Raw genomic sequence first — 23400 nt, 5'->3', positions numbered from 1 at the left:
TGGGTATGGAGTATAAGCAGTGAACAATGCCGGGAGTCAAGAGATGGAGTCACTGTCAAAGGAACAGGAAAAAAGTTCGATGTCTTTGGATATCAGAGTACATGGGGAGATAGTGGTGGTCAGGTATAACAACACTGAAAAGGTAGTGATTAGAAGAGGGGTGGGGGAGGAGGCAGGGGTCAAACAGAAGCCAGATACTTGATCCTGGAGCAAGTGATAGACACTGGAGATTACTGAATATTGGCCTGGTTAGACCTGAACTCCAGAAAGAACATTATGACAGCTAAGTGGAGGATGGATGGATTAGAGTGGGAAGAGAATAGAACAGTCTGACCATGCAGTGGGATACTGCAATAATCCAGGCATAAAGTTATGAAAGCCTAAACCAGGAAGGTAAAAGTGTCAGAGGATAGCAGGGGGTACATTTCAAAGATGTTATGAAGGTAAAAATGACAGGCCTTGCCTAAACCTGTCCTTATCAGTGAGACGGGGAGTATTAATCAAGACTATAGAGGAGGTGAATTACGCACCTTAAGTAAAATGATGAATAGACAGAGAGAAGAAGTAGGCTCTCCAAGAAGGGAGAGTCTGGTAGAAGCTAACAAAGTCCAGGTAAATGTGAGCTTTAAAGAGTCTCAACTCAGGATCATTCCAAGATATAAATCAAGATAGACTCTGATCCTGGTATTAAGGATTACAAGAAGTTAGGCCAATTCCAGGGAGCTATGTGGTGCAATAATGTAATTTAAGACCACCCTAGGTCATGGCCTACAATAAAAGTTCTAGAGCAAGAAGCTAATAATAGGGGGTAGCTAAGTAGCGCAATAGATAAAAGCACTGGCCCTGGATTCAGGAGGACCTGAGTTCAAATCTGACCTCAGACACTTGACACTTACTAGCTGTGTGACCTTGGCCAAGTCACTTAACTCTCATTGCTCAGCCCCCCCCCCCCAAAAAAAAAGCTAATAATAGCACCTTAGTCTATTGCAAAATATTTCATGAGTCTACTACGCTCTTAATTCAGTAACTCATCCATTAAACATGAGGATATCCATTAATTGTGAGAATACCATATTCTTAATTCAGTCATTCATTCACCAGACATTTATAAAAGTAGCTACTATGCACAGGGCACAAAAAGAAGATAGGAAGCTACAATAATCCCATCCTCACAGTACTTAACAATATGAAAGTAAGTGGTATAGTGCTGGACCTGGAGTCAGGAAGACATGAGTTGAAATCTGGCCTCAGAAACTTAATAGCTGTGTGAATCTGGACAAGTCATACCTAGTTAGCCTAGGTATAACTCAGTTTCCTCATCTGTAAAATGGGGACAATAACAGCAATAACCTCCCAGGGCTGTTGTGAGGAAAAAATGAGATAATATTTGTAAAGCGTTTAGCCCAGGGTACTGGCACAGAGTAGGCAACATAATAATGTGATTATTAGCATTAATATTGTAAAGAAAAGATGTGTTAAGCAAAGATATATTTTAGCATAGTCCTGTACCAAGAATTCCTATTTAAAACTAAGAGGATCTTCTACACCAAAATCATGCTTAAGTATAGAGATTCTGATGTTAAACAACAGGGAAACTAATATCAAAATTAGAATGACCAAATTTTACTCAAAGGAGTATCAATCAAAATGTTATCAAATTTGGCTTGATACATAATCCCCTCCTCACAAAGATAACAAAGTCAGTATTCAAAACATGGGATAGACGGAAAGAAGGCAGATTAAAAAATGTTAATATGAACACATACCTCCACTGTACACATTGCTGAGCTGCCCCACGGCCTTAGTACTTTGTGGCACTGAACTGAGAGAACCTCTAGGCTGCATGTTATTTCCATAACCGCCATTGTGTTCCAAAAGCTGTAAAGAATCAATACTGTCATATTTATTATCATTAAACTTTCAACGGTATTTTTTCATGAATTTTGATGTATTAACAAAAATCAACCAAGAAAATTTACTTATAGTATAGTTTCCTACACCATAAAGTTGGTACCACAGAGACAGGAATAAATACCATCAGCAAAGTTGACTATAAAGTCAATCTCTATGAAATGGATCCTATTTGCCCATTCATGTGCATTTTGTAGTCAAAAATACAAATCCCATGGCAAATCAGGTTCCCCTGAGAATGAGCAAGTAGTTCTGCCCAGTACAGTCACAAACTGCTTAGATACTAACCATAGCATCTCAACACTGCAGGGCTAAGCCAACAGGGAGCTTCAGTTCAGTTTTCCTTTGGGGTTTGTTTCTATTCTTCCATAGAGCCTATTACTTGGTCACACTCCTGTCCTGCCAGACTCATAAGAGTTTTCTCCACTCTAGAAGCACGATTACAGAAAGCTCCAATAAAACTTCATTTCTGATCAGCTGTTCTGCTTGGTTTCAATGCCGCAATATCATGCCTCCCCTCGAGATAAGCTCATCACCTAAAATCTCGTCTTGGAGAATGATTCAGCTATGAACCTCTACTACACCTCAGCTACCTCAGTTGATTCTCCCCTCTCTGATCAGAAGACTGGAGGGTAAAGCAATAAACTCTTCCTAAGGCCCCCCCTTTTCACCTTCCTTTTGTGTGTTGTCTTCCCCATCAGACTGTAAACTCCTTGAGGGAAGGAGCTGTCTTTCTTTTTCTTATGTGTGCTCATCACAGTGCCTGACACATAGTAGGCATTTAATAAATGCTTACTGACTGACTCCCAAACTAAAGTAATAATTATTTACAGTTGTGAATGACTGAAATTAGCTTCAGACGCTGCCCCTTGCCCAGCACGACAGCCTGGCATGCCTGCCTGGAGGCCTCGGGAGCAGGCTCTACTCAGTGGGGACACCCAAGTAAGCCTCACAAAAAAGGCCAGCTTTCTCCACCCAGCCCCCAGCCCTGGGGCATGCAAGTCGTGGCCTGAGGGTCTGGTGAGAAAGAAGGGTTTGTGGAGGTAGTAAAGGGGGCTGACAGTGAAAGTGGAGAAGACATAGTGAGAGATGCTAGAGATGCTGAGGGGTTGCAACAGTAGGAAAGAAAGGGGGGTCACTATGGTGAGGGGGAGGGTCGCCACTATAGAGAGAGAAGTTAAAGAGTGAAAGGGAGAGGAATGAGAAAGTTGGAGAGGACTGAAGGCGAACCAGTGCAATAGAGGTGTGGCTGCAGGCCACAGTGGCAGCAGCCAGCAGACCTTCAGGGGAGAAGGTGGCTGCAACAGCAGGAAAGAAAGTAAAACAGTTAGGTTGTATTTCTCTTTGTATTCAATTCTAAGTTTTTTTCATATAAATAAACCCTGCTTTGACTTTTTTTTGGGGGGGGGCGGGGAAATGGGGGTTAAGTGACTTGCCCAGGGTAACACAGCTAGTAAGTGTCAAGTGTCTGAGGCTGGATTTGAACTCAGGTACTCCTGAATCCAGGGCCGGTGCTTTATCCACTGCTCCACCTAGCTGTCCCGATTATTATTTTTCTTTTTTTTTTTTAAGTGAGGCAATTGGGGTTAAGTGACTTGCCCAGGGTCACACAGCTAGTTAAGTATTAAGTGTCTGAGGCCGGAACTGAACTCAGGTACTCCTGACTCCAGGGCCGGTGCTCCATCCACTGCGCCATCTAGCTGCCCCTCCGATTATTTTTTTTAAAAGGCATTTGCTTATCAGTCTGAGAGGCAGTGGGGGAAGAGAGGCAGGCCCTTGAAGACTGGCTTAGGCAGCTAATAGCTTTACCAGCTAAAAGCAGTCAGAGGGGACAGCTAGGTGGCACAGTGGATAAAGCACCAGCCCTGGATTCAGGAGGACCTGAGTTCAAATCCAGCCTCAGACACTTGACACTTACTAGCTGTGTGACCCTGGGCAAGTCACTTAACCCTCATTGTCCCTCCTCCCCCCCCCCCAAATGAAACTTTGCATACTTCATTCACCATAAAAGAAGACATACTTATGGTGTTTTATAAATGAAACCCTTGCTTAAGCTTAAAAGTGCTATACAAATGGCAGTAACAAGAGATGATAATGCTGATACCTTTTAAAAAAGCTTTTCTTCAAAAAAAGTAAAACATGGTTTTCTTAAGTTTCCAAATCTGCAAAGAAGAGCTTTTATGGACTGAAAATGATGAATAGTTCAAAATCATTTCGTTTATAATGAACATTTTCATCATTCGTTTATATCATTACCCAGATTTTCAATCGGCTACAGTTTTTTAAAGGACAGGAAGTTATATCCCCAAAGGATATAAACAGGTAGTTTTCAGAAGAAAACAAAGCTATCTATAATCATATGAAAAAATGTTCTAAATCATTATTAATTAAAGAAATGCAAATTAAAATAACTCTGAAGTACTACCTTACACCTAATATGACAGAAAAGGAAAATGACAAATGTTGGAGGGGATTGTGGGAAAATTGAAACACTAAAGCACAGCTGGTGGAGTTGTAAACTGATCCAACCATTCTGCAGAACAATTTGGAACTATGCCCAAAGGGCTATAAAACTGTGCATAACCCAACAATACCATTACTACATCTGTATCCCAAAGAGATCATAAATAAGGGAAAAGGACCCATATGTAAAAAAATATTTATAGCAGCTCTTTTTGTGGTAGCAAAGACTTGGAAATTGAGGGGATGCCCATCAACTAGGAATGGCTGAACAAGGTGTGGTATATGATTGTAATGGAATGCAAGTGATGAGCAGGATGATTTTAGAAAAACCTAGAAAGATTTACATGAACTGAAGCAAGGTAAATTGAGCACAATCAGAAAAACATTGTACACAATAACAGCAATACTGTACAATAATCAACTGTGTATGATTTAGCTATTCTCAGTGATACAATGATCCAAGACAATTGCAAAGGACTTACAATGAAAAATGTTATCTGCCTCCAAAGAAAAAACTGATGGAGTCTGAATGCAGACTGAAACATATTTTTTTTTAATTTTTATTTTTCTTAGGTATTTTGGGGGGGCCTATGTTTTCTTTTATAACGACTAATATAGAAATGTTTTGCATGACTGCACATGTATAAGCTTGCCTTCTCATGGAGGGGCAAGAGGAGGGAAGGAAGAAGGGAATTAGGAACTCAATTTTTTTTAAGTAATTCTAAAAACTGTTTTTACATGAAATTGGAAAAAAATACTTAAAGTCAAAGGCAACAAATTATAAGTAATTACTGCCATACTATCAACACAAACTTCACACCATCCAGTTTATCATTACACATATGGTACATCTTCATGCCCATAAGAAGAAAGCAAGTCCTATAACATAGCACCCAAGCAAAGAAATTTTGTATCAGGATATGTTTTTCTAAGAATTCAGAGACCTAAAAATTGAAAGCATGCTCTGAGAGCAAGAGATTTATATGCCTCATCTGGATTCATAGTTTCCTGGAGTTGTCAAAAGTTCCCAAAGTGAAATGGACAACCTCATGAGGTAGTGAGTTCTCCATTACTAGAGGTCTTCAGGATAGATGACGACCTGTCCCATATGTTGCTGTGAGTAGGTGTCTTCTCAGACATGAGTTGGACTAGTCACTGAAATTCTAGGACTGGTTCTATGATTGTCCTACAATCCCTAAAGCAGGAACTTAGCAAGAGCTCCAAAGGGGGGGGGGGGGGGCAGAGATGTATTGGGATATAATGGATGCTTGTCTAGGGAATGAGGGCCATAAATCTGTCAGAGCCAGACTGTATAATCAGTCCAAATGTAGAAGCCTTGACCGTGAGTTGAAAGATGAAAAATCAGAGATGAGATCAAACTGAGCTATCAATAAGAGGAAAATTACCATATTTATGCTAATGTACTTAAGATATCTGGAATCCCCCCAAAAGAATCATATTTTCATTAAGGAATGTGATTGCTGGGACTTCCAGGGCAGAGCCAAGATGGTGGAGGAAAGGCAGTGAGTGAGCTCTCTAACTCATGACACGATTGCTCCAAAAAAACATCCAAATAATAGGACATAGGACAATCCCTGGAGCAGCAAAACCCACAGAAGAATGTGCTGAAATCATCTTCCAACCAAGGACAGCTTGGCAGGTCAGAAGGAGGGAGTTGCTGTGCTGAAACAGGAGTGGAGCCCAACCCCACAGTCACGCTGACACAGATTCAGTACCAGAAAGGCCTTGCCAGAGAAAGAGACACCCCCACCCCCACCCCCACCCCCCACAAAAGCCTCTGAATCAGCTGCAGCACCAGTGTCGTCTGGAACTAGACTCACAGTCTGGTGAAAGGGCTGAGCCCGTGGCAGGAGGGAGATTACAGGGGTCTAAGCTGGTGCTGAGGCAGAACTTGGGTTTTTCACCCCTGATGGGAACCAGGAGGTAAGCTTGAGTAGCAGTGGCCCAGGTGGGGGAGGGGCACAGGCTCATAGGAGCTGACAACCACAACACACAAAGCTGGTTGATTAGCAAGTTGGTCTGGGGTCATCTACAGACCAGGGAACAGACCAGGTGAGTGAAGAACCTGTTCCTCATTAAATCATACCACCTGGGACCTTCTGAAGCTTGGGATAGTGCAGCTTGGAAACAGTGCCCTACTTTAAGGAGCTAAAAGTCAAGTAAAAGAAAGGCAAAATGGGGCGGCTACGTGGTGCAGTGGATAGAGCACCGGCCCTGGAGTCAGGAGTACCTGAGTTCAAATCCGGCCTCAGACACTTAACACTTACTAGCTGTGTGATCCTGGCCAAGTCATTTAACCCCAATTGCCTCACTTAAAAAAAAAAAAAGGCAAAATGAGCAGACAGAGAAAGGTGAGGACCATAGAAAGTTTCTTTAGTGACAAGGAAGATCGAGGTGCACCCTCAGAGGAAGATGTCAACATCAGGGCCCCTATAACTAAAGCTTCCAAGAAAAATGTGAATTGGTGAGGACTAAATAAGACATTTGTAAAAGTGGCTGGCACACAGAAAGTCCTATATAAATGCTTGTTCCTCCTTCCCTGCCCTTTAAAGTTTGCAGAGTGCTTTACAAATATTCTCATTTTCTCTCCACAACAAAACTGGGAAGTAGTTGCTATTATTATCACAATTTTACAATCAGGAAACTAAAGCAGACAGAGGTTAAGTGACTTGCTCAGTTACACAGCTCCTAAGGCCAGATTTGAACTCAGGTCTTCCTAACTGCAGGCTCAGCAATCTATCCACTGACCCAACTAGTTGCCAAATCAGATGAAATTTAATAGGGATAAATGTAAAAATCTTACATATGGGTTCAAAAAGAAACTTGACAAAAATAAGGTCAAAATGGGTACATGATTTACACATAAAGGATGATACCATAAACAAATTAAGAGAGAATGGAATTGTTTATCTATCAGATTTATGAGCAGGGGAAGAATTTATGACGAAAGAAGATATAGAGAATAAAATTAAATGTAAAATAAATCATTCTGATTGTACAAAATTCAAAAGCTTTTGCACAAACAAAATGTAACCAAGATTACAAGGAAAGTAAAAAACTGGGAAAGAATTTTTGAAACAAGTATCTATGATAAATGCCTCATTTCTCAAATATATAGAGAACTGAGTCAAATTTATAAAAATACAATTCATTCCCCACTTCATAAATGGTTAAAAGATATGAACAGGCTGTTTTCAGACAAAGAAATTAAAGCTATCTATAATCATATGAAAAATGCTCTAGATCACTATTGATCAGAGAAATGCAAATTAAAACAATTCTGAGGTACCACCTCACACCTATCAGAATGGCAAATATAACAAAAACAGAAAATATTGGTTGTTGGAGGGAACAGGGGAAAGCTGGGACGCTAATCCACTGTTGATGGAGTTGTGAAAAGATCCAACCAATCTGGAGAGCAATTTGGAACTATATCCAAAGGGCTATAGAACTGTGCATACCCTTTGATCCAGCAAAATCACTGCCAGATTTATATCTCAAAAACATCCCCAAAAAGAGAAAAAAACCTATTTGTACAAAAATATTTATAGCAGCTCTTTTTGTGGTGGCTAAGAATTGGAAATCAACAGATGGGGTTGTCACACTCTTTCCTTCTGATAAACCCCAGTAATGACCTTTCCTAGAGACACTTCAGAGGGGTAGTATGTCTCCAGTGAATTAGAAAACAGAGGAATGGAGGGCAGGGAACAGAGAAGGAAATAAGGATTTACATAGTACTTACCAGGTACAAGGGACTGTGCTAAGTGCTTTTATAATTATCTCATTTGATCCTCACAACAACCCCCTGTGAGATAGATGTTATTATTATCCCCATTTTACAGCTGAGGAAACTGAGGCAGGCAGAGGTTAAATGACTTGCCTAGAGTCACAAAACCAATAAATGTCTGAGGCCCAATCTGGACTCAGGTCTTCCTATGTCTAGACTTGGCATTCTATCCACTGAGCCACCAGATCACCAGAAAGACTCATAGTTTATCCACAAAGGATGAAAAAGTCTCTGTAGATGGATGAGAGGCTGGTCAAATAGAATAGTTCCCAAGAGCTTTATAAAGAACAAAAGAACAATCATGATTTGTCCTATTCCCACTAGTGCTAATGACACAGGGCCTGAGCTATACTAGCTCAGCCCCTGAAAAGAAGTAAGAGAACCCCATAGCTGCTAATCATTCCTTCACTTTGGGACGCCTGGCCTTCTCAGGGCAGTCCTAAAACCAGGACAACTCACAGACTTACCCAGTCTCCCTAAGGGTCACCCCTTAGATGAGAGGATACCACAAGGGCTTGCCTCAGTCCTCACTGACTCCATCACCAAAATCTGCAGGTCAAGACCTGGCTTGCTGCTGGCCTCAGCACAACTAAAGCAAACTCTTATAAAGGGACATGGGCCAGATTCAGCTCTGCAGGTGCAGATGGAACTTTTTAGAGTTAAGGCAACTCCCTGTAAGTCACAAGGGAAAAGAGGCAAATAGGCAGGTAATATGACTGATTCCATCACTAAAAGGCACCTTCAGGTAATAAATAAGCTTGGGTCACAAGATGTTCACCCCCACCCCATAGCACCTCATCATTTTCCAAGCCATATAACTGTCCAACACAGGGTTTGGTTGTTTGTTGTTTTTCTTTTAAACTGCCTCTCCAGTCCTACTCTACCAATTCTAAGGAGAGGAGGAAACAATCAAGAATAAGAGGTTGACACTGCACAGCAAGCAGAGGACTAGATTGGGCAGGTGAACTGATATGAAAGGAGCTTTTTATTTGGAAAGAGTCATTTACAAGTTGAGGTACTACTTTGAATTTCCATTGCTATCTCCAAGAAAGCCCAATAAGCGCTCTTTTCCTTACCTCTGTGATAGGTGACTTTGGATTCACATTTCTAGCAGCCGCTATCTCCTGTAGCTGATTCACAAGTTCTGTGATTGACAACCTTTCTTCTGGATTCACCTTCAATGTGGAGCCTTAAAACAGAAGTATGTTTTAGTTAAGTCAATCCTGAAAATGTATCTGAACAGGCAGAATGAAGTTAGCAATTATTATCAACCCAATAAAGCAATAGCATGAATTCTGAAGATTCATTTAGCATGACAACAGGTAGTTCACCTTCAAGAGAAAAATTTGTTATGATGGTTTTGTCACTGCCCCCAGTGGAGGTAGAGGAGTGGGAAGATAGGGATTTGGATATGAATTATAATTTCATGATTGAGGGTGGTGGGTAGGAAAGATTTGGCTTCCTTGACATTACCCTTCTGTGTTGGCTTGAGCCGATATTTTTTGTTTGTTTGTTTGTTTGTTTTGGTTTTTTGTTTTGGTGAGGCAATTGGGGTTAAGTGACTTGCCCAGGGTCACATAGCTAGTAAATGTTAAGTGTCTGAGGCCAGATTTGAACTCAGGTCTTCCTGCATCCAAGGCCAATGTTCTATCCACTGCGCCACCTAGCTGCCCTGGCTTGAGCTGATATTAAGGGATGAAGAACTCAATTGGTTGTTTCTATTTCTCAAAAAAAAAGAAAAGAAAAATCTGAACCTGAACATGTATTCAGAAGATGTTCCTATATAGAAAAGGATGTATTTAACTTAAAAGCAATTTAGGTAATATAGATACAACAACAGCAACATTAGCAAGACAATAAAACCTGTTAAAATTGAAAGCATTCCAAATAATAGTAGTAGTGGCATTTACATAAAGCTTTATGGTTGACAAAGCACTATACATTTTATCTCACTTTCTCCTCCTAACAACCCTGGGAGACAGGTGCTTTTATTATTTCCATTTTGCAGATGAGGAAACTGACACTCAGAGATTAAGTAAGGGTCACCCTGCTAAAAAGTGAAAGAGGCCCAATTTTAGCTCAGGTCTTTCTTCCTGACTCCAAGTCTAGCTTGCTATCCACCTAGATGCCTCATTCAATTTTGAAAAAGGATTAAACACTGAATTAAAAACAACACATGCCCTTCAAAGATACTGAACTAGGAAGACCTTTTTCCCCTAAATAAGGGGTTATATCAGAAAATACGCATGTGCATATATTTTGTGGAGGATTTCTGGTTGTTGGGCTGCTGTTGGGGAGAGGGGGGGAAGGTAGTAAAGACAGATGAAGCACACCATGCTGTTCTCACTCCTACCCCTCCCTACAACTCTCCCCTAATATATATTCTCCTTTCAATGTAATATTTATAGAAAAGCCCTAAGAGAGACCGTGCTGCTTTGTGAAACTTGTAAGTCACAATAAAAACAAACTCACACTAACAACTAGCACCTAAAGCTCTATACCGTCTACATAATGAAATTGTTTCCTAACAGACCCCTTTTACTAGTTCAGCAATGAAAATAAATTCCAAATCAGCAAATTTCCTTAATCAGAGCAGATAATCAGAGAGGTCAAATCCTTACTCTTGCCTTCAGACAAAAGCACACCTAAACCATCCCAGGATTGGGGATCTAAACGAGAACTGAACGGAAAATACCACAACCTTGCTAGGTGGTAATGCCCCAGCGAATCCTCTTCGTCTATGTGGAATCACAGAACAGAGAAAAGATAACTTTCAACCCTTCTTCCCTACTTCCCTGCTCTACAGGCTTTAAAAGGCCAAGCTGGCAGAAAGAACAGGACCAGGCAACAGCAAGGCAGTGACAAATAGTGCCAGTGGGGACTGCCAGCCTACTCAGCCCACTTCCTTTCCACACTGTATGGGACCAACCACAGAAGCAGAAGCTGGGACATATAGCAGGGCAGGGCAGCCAGAAAAGTCCCTACTTTCTGATCCTTAAGATCAAAGGATCAGGGACTGATCCAGTTACAGGCTGGTGACTAAAGCTGCTCTGGATTAAAGTGCTAAGTATTTACAAAGAATCTGTACTCAAATAACAAGTCATTGCTTCTCCTCTCACCCAGTAGCCTTCAAGATAACTTTTGCTTGGTCAGAGCCAGGATGATGAGCACAAATACAGGAAAGTGAGCCAGGTAGAGGGCAGAAAAAACAAGTGCAGAGAAAGAAAGTGCTCCCTCAAATTTACAGAAAAAAAAGAGTTTAGTTTCTAATTCTCTACCATCATCATGAAGAAGAAAAGAGTCACTTTCACGTTTCAAAGTAAATAGGAAGAGGGCAGCTAGGTGGCGCAGTGGATAAAGCACTGGCCCTGGATTCAGGAGGACCTGAGTTCAAAGCCGGCCTCAGACACTTGACACTTACTAGCTGTGTGACCCTGGGGCAAGTCACTTAACCCTCATTGCCCTGCAAAAAAAAAAAAAAAAGGTAAATAGGAAGACCTAAAAGCACATGTGCACTGTAAAAATAGCTGTTTAACCTTGTGCTGCTCTAACAAACTACAGTAACTCATTGAGGGTGGAATCATTACCAGGTTATTATGATGACTTCAGACTACCAACAGAGTATCATGTGATCAAAGAAATGCCTAGAATGAGCAGGTTGGGTGCTTCAGATACTATGGAATCTGCACTAGCCTCATCAGTTGAATTCTTCCTTAAGGCCAAGTTAACTCCTTGGTAGAATTCCAGCTCATTCTTTATTGATGATATCTGAGGCACCCCTTCCCCCCAATTTTCCTATATCTGTTGATGGCTCCACCATTCTCACAGGGAACCTTGGAGTCATTCATGACTCTACCTACTTCCTAATCCCCCTCCATGCAAACCACATCCAAATCAACTGCCAGCAGCTTTCTGGAACATCTCAAAATAGTTCTCTTATCTGCCAATTCACCAATTAAACACCTACTAGGAGAAGGTTCCTGTGTTAAGTACTGGAATAACAAAGAAAAATGACAACATGATCCCTACAAGAAATTACTCTCCTGGAAAGATAAGAAATGTACATGAATAAGTATGATAAAAAGCAGGTTGTGATAAGAAGTTCAGGCAAAGCATTTTAAGAAATCTAAAAAGGTAAAGGCCATTGAGTAGGGAGGAAAAAGAAAGACTTCATGAAAATACTTGCATCTTGAAGGGAAAAATTCCAGTGGGGGAAAGATGTGGCATGAGTATTTTTCAGGCATGGGAGAGGATCTGCATAAATGAATGGACCCTTCCTTGCTCTCATAAAGCCACCACACTAATTCAGGGCCTGTTTGCTTCTTGACTAGGTTATTCTAGTAACTGGTGTCCTTGACTCCAGTCCCTCCCCTTTCTAACCCATCCCTCACACCGTGGTTAACTAAACTTCATTGTGCACAGGTCCAAATAAGTAACTTCCCTACTGAAAAGCCTTCACTGACTTCCTCTAGTCTCCTAAATAAATGCTTTGTTTTAAAGGCACAATCCTTGGCCCAGCATTCAAGCCTATCAACAACTTGGCTCCAACCTACCTTCCTAAGTTTATTTAACTCTCTTCTCTTTTACTGACTCATGCCCTGAAGTAGTTTTTTCAATCCCAGAGAATTATGTGACTTAGAAAATTATAATTGTATCAAAACCTATGTTGGGGGATCTTATTCCCAATGTCCAGTGCCATACATCCACAAAACTAAATGGGAATTACCTATAGCACTTGTGGCTTTTCATAAGAATTTTAATTATACAACTAAAAGAAGCCTTCCCCTACGTCCCCTTCAAAAGTGAAATAAATATGCATCTCAATTTTGACATTTCTCTGCCTTTCAGTATTTTAAAAGCCCAACATACTATGGGAATAGAAGTCTTCAACTAGTTGTTTAAGTAATGGATACTTTTAATGAGTCTTGGTTTAAACTCCATCTCATAGGCTCTGGATGTCTCTATTTAAGAAGAGTATTAACAAACTAAAGTGTGTCAGAATGGGAAAGGGAGTTCAAGAAATGGAAATGTTTATTCTGGAAAAGAGAAGACTTTACGAGGAATAGTATCCTAGTCTTCAAGTACTTAAACTCCCATCATGGGGAAGATGGAAAAGACATGTTCTGCTTAGTCCCATGGGGTATTAAGACCCAGTAAATGGAAGAGAATAGACGCTGGAGTTAAGACATGCAGATTTCAGCTCAATCAATAAAAAAAATGATTAACAATTGTAACTGCTAAAAAAATTTTTTTTTAATTATAACTGCTTATCAGTAGAATAAACTACTCCTGGAGATAGAGAGTTTCTCATTACTGGAGGTTTTTAAGTAGAGGACACAAGTCAAGGATACAGTAAAAGGATATGCTCAAGGAGGAATTCAGAGAAACCTGGAGGGTCTTACGTGAGCTGATGATGAGTGAGATGAGCAGAACCAGAAGAACATTGTACACAGTATCATCAACAGTGAGTGTTGACCTACTGTGATGGACTAGATTCTTCTCACCAATGCAATGGTACAGAAGAGTTCCAGGGAACTCATGATGGAAGAGGATCTCCAAATCCAAGAAAAAAAAAAAAAGAACCGTGGAGTATAGATGCTGATTGAACCATATTATTTCTTTTGTTTTGGGTGCTGTTGTTTTTTTTTTCTATTTTGAGGTTTTGCATCACTGCTCTGATTCTTTCTCTTGTAACAGGATTAATGCAGAAATAGGATTAATGTTATTATGTGTATATATATGTGTGTATATATATATCTATCTATATGGATATGGATATGATATATAGATATATAGATATAACCTATATCAGGTTACCTGCTGTCTAGGGGAGGGGGGAGGGAGGGAGAAAAATCTGAAATTGTAAATCATGTATAAACAAAAGTTGAGAACTATCTTTACATGTAACGGAAAAAATAAAATACCTCATACATTAAAAAAAAAAAAGGATATGCTCAGTGATTGTTTCCAGAGCTAAGATTCTATGAGTACTTACAATCTAATTACTCTAATTACAGACTAATACTCAAATATCCATAAGGTCATTGTGCCATGTCATGGGGTTGAGCATTTACATCTTCCATCCATGCCCTGCTCTGCCCACTCCCTCCCCAATCTCCATGTATTTAAATATTTCTCATCCTTTAAGGAATGACTACAGTCTTAGAACCTTTAAGGGTTGGGTCTACACTACGAAATCATGACCGAGCACTTTGACACATGCAGGAAAGAGCTTGAAATGAGCTGCCATACTAATTGTTAGGACCATTAGTCACTCACTACAATTCTATGGATTTCCTAACTTAAGTTGGTAATAGGAAGGCTGAAACCAGCTATCTGGTGCTCTCCTATAACCTTACTGCCTGATCTGTGGCTATTTGCTCTACTACCTCCTTAATCCCACAACCCCTTTTGTGCTGAACGGCACAAAAAAAGCCCATGGAGCAGTGAGATAACTAAGGCTTGTGGCTTCAGAAAACGTGTGGCTTCCAAGAGACACCCATGAAGCCTTAACCAACCTGACTTTTGCCTCTTCTCTGGAAACCCTCCCAAATGTTTAAAAATTGTCTATTATAAATTCAGATTTTTCAACTTACGAATGAGATCATGAAAAACTGTGTATCTTGTGTCATTTGGTGGAATTGAATATTTCCCATTAACTATCCGAAGTTTTGCTCCATCTTCAAAAGGATGTTGCCTGAAGCACAACAGGTAGAGGATACAGCCCAAGGCCTATTCAAAAATTGGGGAAACAGAGAAGATCACTAGTGTACAGAAGCTCAAGTACAGTTAGTAAACTAAGCCTATTCGAGTATCAGTCTAGAAAAAGAAGGTGAATAATTCATTCACTACATTTTTCTGACTGCATATATTACTCTAGCACAGGATACCTCTCATTACTCATTCCTTTCAGGTAATGTTTCCAGGTGGTAATCACCATTCAACAAAACATTTTTCTTTTGATTTAGGGTCAAACATAACTAATTATAAACATCTCATGTACCCACAAGAGTACAAGAGTGGTAAGGAAAGTTGCTAAGTGAACTTTTTAAAAGTCTCAGCCAGCCAAAATAAAATAAAATAAATTTTTTAATTTAATTTTAAAAAAATTTTAAAAACAAAAAGTCTCAGCCAGTCAACTTTCTGTACTTCTCTGACAAGAGTCTGGAAGGCAGGGCAGGGACCGTCTCCACTTTACAGAGAAGGAAATTAAAGCTCAGAAGTTAAACAACTAGCCCATGCCCAAAGATCTAATGTCATACAGAATGAAAATTCTAACCTGGGGTTCTCTGACTCCAGGCCCAGAGCTATTTCTACTACTTCCCAGTGTCTCTTAGAATTGCCAAGTGGCAAGCGAATTACATGGGCTTCCTTCTGATGATAAAATACAGGCCTCCTCTCTATTTAAGGGTTCTTAACATCCAAAGCTGAGGACAACTGAGCTTGACATAACAACATCTGGACATTTTCTGCTTGAAGACTACCTTTTGTTCATAATATGGATGGAAGCTTTGGGAACAGAGAGAAGCTGGACCATACTCTGATGAGTTACTCTTGAAATGGAAATGACTTTCCTATGTTTCTGTCTTTAAGGTACATGGCTATGACTCTGGATAATTTACTTTACCATGATCATGGTTCTCAAAGCCAAAATCATCTTTTAAAAATCATTCCTACATAGGAAGAGAAGACTGTCACCAGAACACTGGACAGCATGTCTTTCTTCCACAAGCTTTCATATATATAAAAATGAGCAGAGTCCAATTGACCAAGGCCTCAGTAAGAATGTGTTCCAAAAGAAGCCGTTGTAGAAAGAACATTTTCATGGAAAAGCCCAGTGACTCCTCAAGCTGGTAGAGGCCCTTGTCACAGATGATAATTGTAGCCAAAGAATTAGCCCTAACAATAAGGGATAGTAACAATTTTAAAGAAATAGAATGGGAATCCAACCAGACCTGTGTAAAATGATGAAAAGAAATATCATTAGAACCCCTTGTCCTGATCCAGTTGACTGGAGGAATATTATGAAATCTTCAATTTCAAATGATTTTTTCATTAAAATTTAGCATTCAAAGAGTATGCATGTGTGGATACATACATACATCGTGTACACATATACTCTGTTACACAGAAATCAGAAATAAGGCCAAATTTCATTTCTGTTCATTGGTCCTACCAATCTGGAGTCCAAATTCTTATTTGTGGAACATTCCAATGTTCACCTATGATCCTTAAGGGTCTGATGGTGCTGCCAGAAACATCCTAGACCTAGCAATGTGCCTTGACCATATGCAGTTGACGATCTCCTACCAATCAGACAGAAGATCCTAGAGATACAAGCAGAGCAGCAGGACTTTGGGATACAATTTCAAATCTTATCCTCATGAACACAAGGAAACATGTAGCTGCTTTGCAACAATTCAAATGTCGTGGGTATACAAACATCAAAATTATTCCAGTGCTACCTTCTAGGCATCCATTCACATGAAGGAATAGCAGTTCTTACCCAGATATCTTGCTTTTCACCAATTGGAAAGTTTGAGTATAAGTCTATTATTTCTGGTGTCCTGTACATCGGTGTTGTATTCCTTGTGATCTATGGACAAATTCAAACATTTCATTCTTCATATGCAAAATTACATGCTTAAAAAAAATGACCCTAACATAATGAAGGAGTCTTAAGCCTAGGGATTTTCTAATTTCCCAATTAGGCCAGATCTTTCTTGTTTGGGCTTTGACTACTATTTTTCACTATAAGGTCATCAATATTTACAATCATTCATTTTATTTCTACTAAATTTATAATAAGAATAAACACCAAAGCTAATTATGTAAATACTAAAGTACTATTCTGTTTGAATTTTCATCTATGAACCTCAGGCCTAGACTGCTACAAGTACACTAGGGTAGTGTCCTCCTTAAAGGAATCCTTCAGCTGTATTAAATGCAATTGTTTTTATATCAGGCTTTCTTAAAGTAGGGGAGATCAACATAGAGTTTTTGCCACATAAATAGTTCTGGTAACAAACTTAGGAACTTAGTGCAATATATATTGACACTTTGAAACATGCCCTATCTTTCATCAGAAATGAGGAGCTCATTCCTTTATCCAAATATGTGTTTGTTTCAATAATCATCATAGCTGTGGGGCAGCTAGGTGGCACAGTGGATAAAGCACCGGCCCTGAATTCAGGAGGACCTGAGTTCAAATCTGACCTCAGACACTTGACACTTACTAGCTGTGTGATCCTGGGCAAGTCACTTAACCCCCATTGCCCCACAAAAACAAAAAAACAAACAAAAAAATCATCATAGCCCACGTTTATATCACTCATCCTCTTAACCAGAAGGTGGTACTGATATTATCATCACTCTTCAAACAAAGACCCTGCAGCTTACAGAAGTGCAATACTTTGTGAGGCTCACAAAGCCAACAGATGTCTGAGCCTGAGCTTGAGCCCAGGCTCCTCCTGCCTCCAAAACCATCAGTCTCTCTACTATGCCTTAGTGCCTTTATTGGACTAAACAGCAGGTGAAAATGTGTACCTGCCAAACTCACAAAGCTGGAGCAGAGGACAACTTTCCACTCACCAAATCTGGTTTCATTTATTTATTAATGTGGCTAACTTCATTTAAACAAGAAATACTAGGGGCAGCTAGGTGGTACAGTGGATAAAGCACCGGCCCTGGATTCAGGACCTGAGTTCAAATCCAGCCTCAGACACTTGACACTTACTAGCTGTGTGACCCTGGGCAAGTCACTTAACCCCCATTGCCCCATACCAAAAAAAAAAAAGAAGAAAGAAAGAAAAGGGAAAAAAATAAATAAAATATGTAAGAGAATAACTTGTCTTCAAACTTTTATTGTTGAGTTGTTTCAGTCATGTCTGACTCTCATGAACTCATTTGGGGTTTTCTTGGCAAAGATGCTGGAGTAGTTTGCCATTTCCTTCTCCTGCTCATTTTACAGATGAAGAAACTAAGACAAACAGGGTTAAATGACTTGCCCAGGTTCACACAGCTAATAAGTGTCTGAGGCCACATCTGAACTCAGATCTTCCTGACTCCAGGCTCTGCATCACCTGGCCATCTTCAAATATCTTCAAGTATATATGGTTTTTTGGTCACTTAAGTTCTCAAAGCCTGCTTCCTTATCTATAAACACTATGATAATAAAGCTTGTATTACCTACACTCCTAACAATGGGGATCAAATGGGATAATCCATGTAACATGCACTTAAACATTAAAAAAAGGTCAGTTTTTATAGTTTGTGGTTATGTGACCATCCAGGCCACATCTTGTCACTGACAGAGAATATCAGACACAACTGTGTTTGTTCTCGTTTAGTGGTTCTGAAAAACCATTTGACTGAACAGAATAAAATAAAGCCTGCAATCATGATGGTGGTTTTGGTAGCTAAAAATTTATTCTCATTACATGTATACCCTACAAGTTAGGATGCCTATCTCAGATCTCACTTATTAGAACAGTTCTAGATCAAGTCACATCCACTGCTAAGCCAATTACAGGGTATATTAATAGTATCTGCCCCAAAAAAGATAGGAAACAGAATTCTCCCTCACTACCACCTGTGAGACCCCCTTCTCTTTCAGTTCTAGAAAATGAAGTCGAAAAATATAATCACAACCCAGAAAATCAAAAATTGGTTTGAAACAAATAACAGATGATTGAGAATAGCCCAAGACAGCTAGAGCCTATGGGGTTTTGTACCAAAATAGACAAAGGGAGGTATAGTCTTTTATAAACACACCAATGTAGGGTAAGCCTATTCCAGGTACCTATCAATACACTAGTCACAAATAAGCAAAATGAGGATAAATACAAACACTGGAAGAGTTCAAGCTAGAATGCATTTGCAATGTGCAGTCCTTGCCATAATGCCAAACCACTCCCTGCTATAAGATTCTACTACTATAAAGCAAAATTCTCACAGCTGAAGTGGTCAATCAGTCAACAAACAATTACTAAACTCCCATCTACCTCCACCTCCTGCCTCACCCCCCACCAACCTCTACTGGATACAACAACAACAATAATAAATAAATAAATCATGATACAAACATGTTTGGTCAAGTAAAACAGATTCCCACATTGAACATGTCCCCCCAAAAGTCTCCATCTGCACTCAATCTACTGCCTCTCTATGTGGAGGGGGGTGGCAGTCCCTCTGGACTCCATTGTCTTTCTGTCCTTATTCCTGGGCCCTCTGCCTCTCTTAATTAACCCGGGAGAACAAATCAGCTTTTGTGGCTGCTTTATCATACTGCTGCCTCATCCAACTCTGATACAAAAGGAAACCCCCAAATCTTTCTCTAGCTGCTTCTTAGCCATAATACCTCCCCCCATTCTTGTACTTCTCAAATCAAGTTTTTTGAAACCAAGTTTAAAGCTTTACATTTATCACCATTAAATTTTACTTGATTCACTTCAGTTTAATGTTCTGCCTCATCAAGATCTTTTTAGATCTTGACTGTTATTCACATGTTAACTCTCCCTCTTTGCTTTGGGTCATCTTCAAATCCATTAGGTAAGTCACCTATGCCTTTATACTGCTAATAAAAACATTTAGCAGCAAGGGAATGCCCATCAATTGGGGAAAACAAGATGTGGTATATGATGGTGATGGAATATTATTGTGCTATAAGAAATGATGAGCAGAAGGAGAATCCTGGAGAGGTGCCTGGACTGACTGCGTGTTCCTCAGAGCCAGTGTCCTCCTCAGAGCTCCTATTTAAGGGCACAGGAGTCTTCCAAAACCCTGTATCTGATAGAAACTGCCTATTAATTTCATTGGATGAAAACTGTGTATTAGCAGGAGCAAGCAAGGCCCGAGAGCACCATGAGCATGCCCACTGTCATCCCCAGCGGCAGCCTGAGCAGCAGCAGCAGCACTGAGGTCATCCAGGTGATGAACATGTCCCCAGGCGATAGCTCCGAGCAGATGCGGACCCTCTTCAGCTTCCTGGGCAAGACTGACAAGCTGTGCCTCTTCCTGCCTGATGACTCGCCTTTGCTCATCTCCTCGTGTCTGTTTTGTAAAGTTCCATGATCCAGACTCAGCAGTTGTGGCACTGTATTCGTTGACAGAGCTTTGATAGTCACACCCTATGCAGAAGGAGTTATTCCTGATGAGACTAAGGCTCTGTCTCTGTTGGCACTACCCAATGCAGTGGCAGGTCTTCTGCCTGGTGGTGGACTTCTGCCTACTCCAAACCCCCTTACCCAGATTGGTGCTGTTCCTCTGGCTGCTTTGGGGGCCCCTGCTCTGGACCCTGCCCTTGCTGCTCTCGGGGTTCCTGGAGCAAACTTGAATTCTCAGTCTCTTGCAGCAGATCAATTATTGGAGCTGATGAGTACTGTGGATCCTAAATTGAACCATGAAGCTGCAGGTCTTGTTTCACCAAGTCTAAAATCGGATACCTCTAGTAAAGAAATAGAGGAGGCAATGAAAAGAGTCAGAGAAGCACAGTCACTGATTTCTGCTGCAATAGAACCAGATAAGAAAGAAGAAAAATGGAGGCATTCAAGATCAAGGTCACGTTCAAGAAGAAGGACTCCTTCACCTTCCAGGCATAGACGATCAAGAAGCAGATCCAGAAGGAGATCATATTCTAATTCAAGAAGTAGGCGGCAATCCAAAAGTCCAAGGCGGAGAAGATCACATTCTAGAGAACGAGGCCGAAGATCAAGGAGCATGTCAAAAACCAGAGAAAAAAAGAAAGAAGAAAAAGAAAAGAAGCATTCTAAAACGCCACCCAAGAGCTACAACATGGCCCGGCAGTCACGGAACACTAGCCAGGAGAGGCGGCGCAGAAGGAGCCAGAGTAGAACAAGGTCACCCAAAAGGCCCCACTCTCCCAAGAGGAAACTTCTCTGTCCCCCTCGCCTAGGAAACATAAAAAAGATAAGGACAAAGAGAGGCGAGATGAACAAGAGCAGTCAACTAGCAAGAAGAAGAAAAGCAAAGATAAGGAAAAAGAACGGGAAAGAAAATAGGAGAGCGATAAAGCTGTCAAACAGGTGACAAGAGATTATGCTGAAGAAGAACAAGGCTACAACTGTGAGAAAGAGAAAAAGGAAGATAAGAAAACCCTGGAAGTGGGGTCCCCCAAGGTGAAGAAGTCGTCTGTGGAGAAGGGCAGCAGGGATTCCCTGAGAGAGTCCAAAGTGAATGGGGATGCCCACCACGAGGAGGACATAGACATGAGTGACTGAGAGGGGTCGTGCCCAGCTGCTCAGCCAGCTGTGGACATGCCCCAGTGTCATTCCTTGCCCTGTTTGTTACCCCAAACCTAGATGTATCTAGCTCTGAGCTATAAATGGCTGTCAAGCTCCTGATCCTCATTATCCATGGGATTGCGTAGCCAAGCAGCCCCACTATGTTGGTTCAATCTGCATCTATATTCCACAGTTCTTTTTTTTTCCCTGGATTTGGAGAGCCTTTTCCATCATGAGTCCTTTGGAACTAGCTTGTACCATTGTATTGCTGAGAAGAATCAAGTCTATCACAGTTGATCAACACATAATGTTGATGATACTGTGTACAATGTTCTACTGGTTCTGCTCATCTCACTCATCATCAGTTCATGCAAGTCCTTCCAGGTTTCTCTGAAATCCGCTTGCTCATCATTTCTTTGCTTTTGTTTTTGTTTTTTTTCCTGGTAAGGCAATTGGGGTTAAGTGACTTGCCCAGGGTCACACAGCTAGTAAGTGTTAAGTGTCTGAGGCCGGATTTGAACTCAGGTACTCCTGACTCCGGTGCTTTATCCACTGCGCCACCTAGCTGCCCCCTGCTCATCATTTCTTACAGCACAGCAGAATTCCATTACATTCATATACCACAACTTGTTCAGCCATTCCCCAATTGATGGGCAGCCCCCTCAATTTCCAATTCCTTGCCACCACAAAAAGAGAAGTTATGAATATTTTTGTACATGTGGGTCTTTTTCCCTTTTTTTTTTATCTCTTTGAGAAAAAGACCCAATAGTGGTATTGCTGGGGACATGACCTATTCTTTTATTTATTTGTTTGTTTGTTTGTTTACTTATTTATTTTGGTGAGGCATTTGGGGTTAAGTGACTTGTCCAGGGTCACACAGCTAGTGTCAAGTGCCTGCGGCCAGATTTGAACTCAGGTCCTCCCAAATCCAGGGCCAGTGCTCTATCCACTGTGCCACCTAGCTGCCCCTCATGACCTATTCTTAATGAAGACAGGCTAGCTCTAAATAATCCGTTTCCCTTTCTAGACATTTACAATCATCTGTTAGAGGGCAGCTATAGTCATGAGTTAATTTCATATGAAATTGTTTAAATCATTATTTGGGTAGAATAGGCAACTAAGGCAATAAGAAACGATCACAAATCATTTTTTTTACATGCAAGCTTTCTGATTATATTATAATTTCTTACCTCTTCTTCAACCATTGCTCTCTTCTGAGCAGTCCAGTTGTAATCAGGATAATGTGACACAGTTGTAGCACTGCCAAAATCACACAGTTTAATTGTTCCTTGGTTACTAACCAGCATATTTTCAACCTGTAAATTTTTATAAATATCTTAAGTACTTATGAAATTGAAACATGATAAATTTTAACTTAGAAAATGTAAATTAAATTACAGCAACTTTCTAAAATAACTGTGCTATGTTCCTGAACATACGTGAAGCCATCTCTGCCTCATTCCCCTAAGAATACTGCTCTAGGACTAGTTGCTAAGAGCACATATTAAAAATTAGTAATAACTAACATTTATAGAAAACTTTGCAAGCCATTGACAGAAAATCTGGTCTGAAGCTGAAATAGCTCCACCACCCCAAGGTGGTGTATGCAAATAATGGGAAGGCCTGCATACATACACACACACATACAGCAGGACTACAAGCTCTGTAGCTATAAGGTGAGCCATAAAATCAAGGGTGGCCATGGCAGACAGAAAAGAGTCAAGAGGGAAAAGAAAGCAACAAGCTGGATCCCTGGAATTTTATCAAATTTCTTTCCTTTCATCCAAGAGGACACAAAAAAAGGTTGACCAAAATGTCAAAAGGACCTTAATTTTTGAAAACAGACAATCTAGAGCAACTTTTTATGACAGTAAAACTTTCCCTCTCCCTAAAACAAGAGTTTCTTCTTCCCCAATCTTTAGATATGCTCTCTTCCCCCCAAATAAATCTCCTTTCCTCCAGAAGCATACCTCAATT

The 23400-nt window shown here is 40.5% G+C and overlaps 1 protein-coding gene and 1 pseudogene across 5 annotated transcripts in view; one reads left to right on the top strand and one right to left on the bottom strand.

Moving 5' to 3' along the window:
* Window positions 1-23400, bottom strand: part of GAK (cyclin G associated kinase) — a 124868-nt gene that overhangs the window by 62840 nt on the left and 38628 nt on the right. For all 5 annotated transcript variants that reach the window (XM_043969681.1, XM_043969684.1, XM_043969683.1 and 2 more), the window contains 5 exons: window positions 22614-22739; window positions 16689-16778; window positions 14779-14914; window positions 9259-9371; window positions 1767-1878 (listed from right to left, as the gene is read on the bottom strand). In XM_043969681.1, coding sequence (XP_043825616.1) covers window positions 1767-1878; window positions 9259-9371; window positions 14779-14914; window positions 16689-16778; window positions 22614-22739 — 577 coding nt within the window. The remainder of the gene's footprint in view (window positions 1-1766; window positions 1879-9258; window positions 9372-14778; window positions 14915-16688; window positions 16779-22613; window positions 22740-23400) is intronic.
* LOC122730886 lies at window positions 20045-21420 on the top strand (annotated as a pseudogene).

This window comes from Dromiciops gliroides, chromosome 6 (genome assembly GCF_019393635.1).
Source record: "Dromiciops gliroides isolate mDroGli1 chromosome 6, mDroGli1.pri, whole genome shotgun sequence".
Lineage (NCBI taxonomy): Eukaryota > Metazoa > Chordata > Mammalia > Microbiotheria > Microbiotheriidae > Dromiciops > Dromiciops gliroides.
This window is presented reverse-complemented; position numbering and strand designations above follow the sequence as displayed.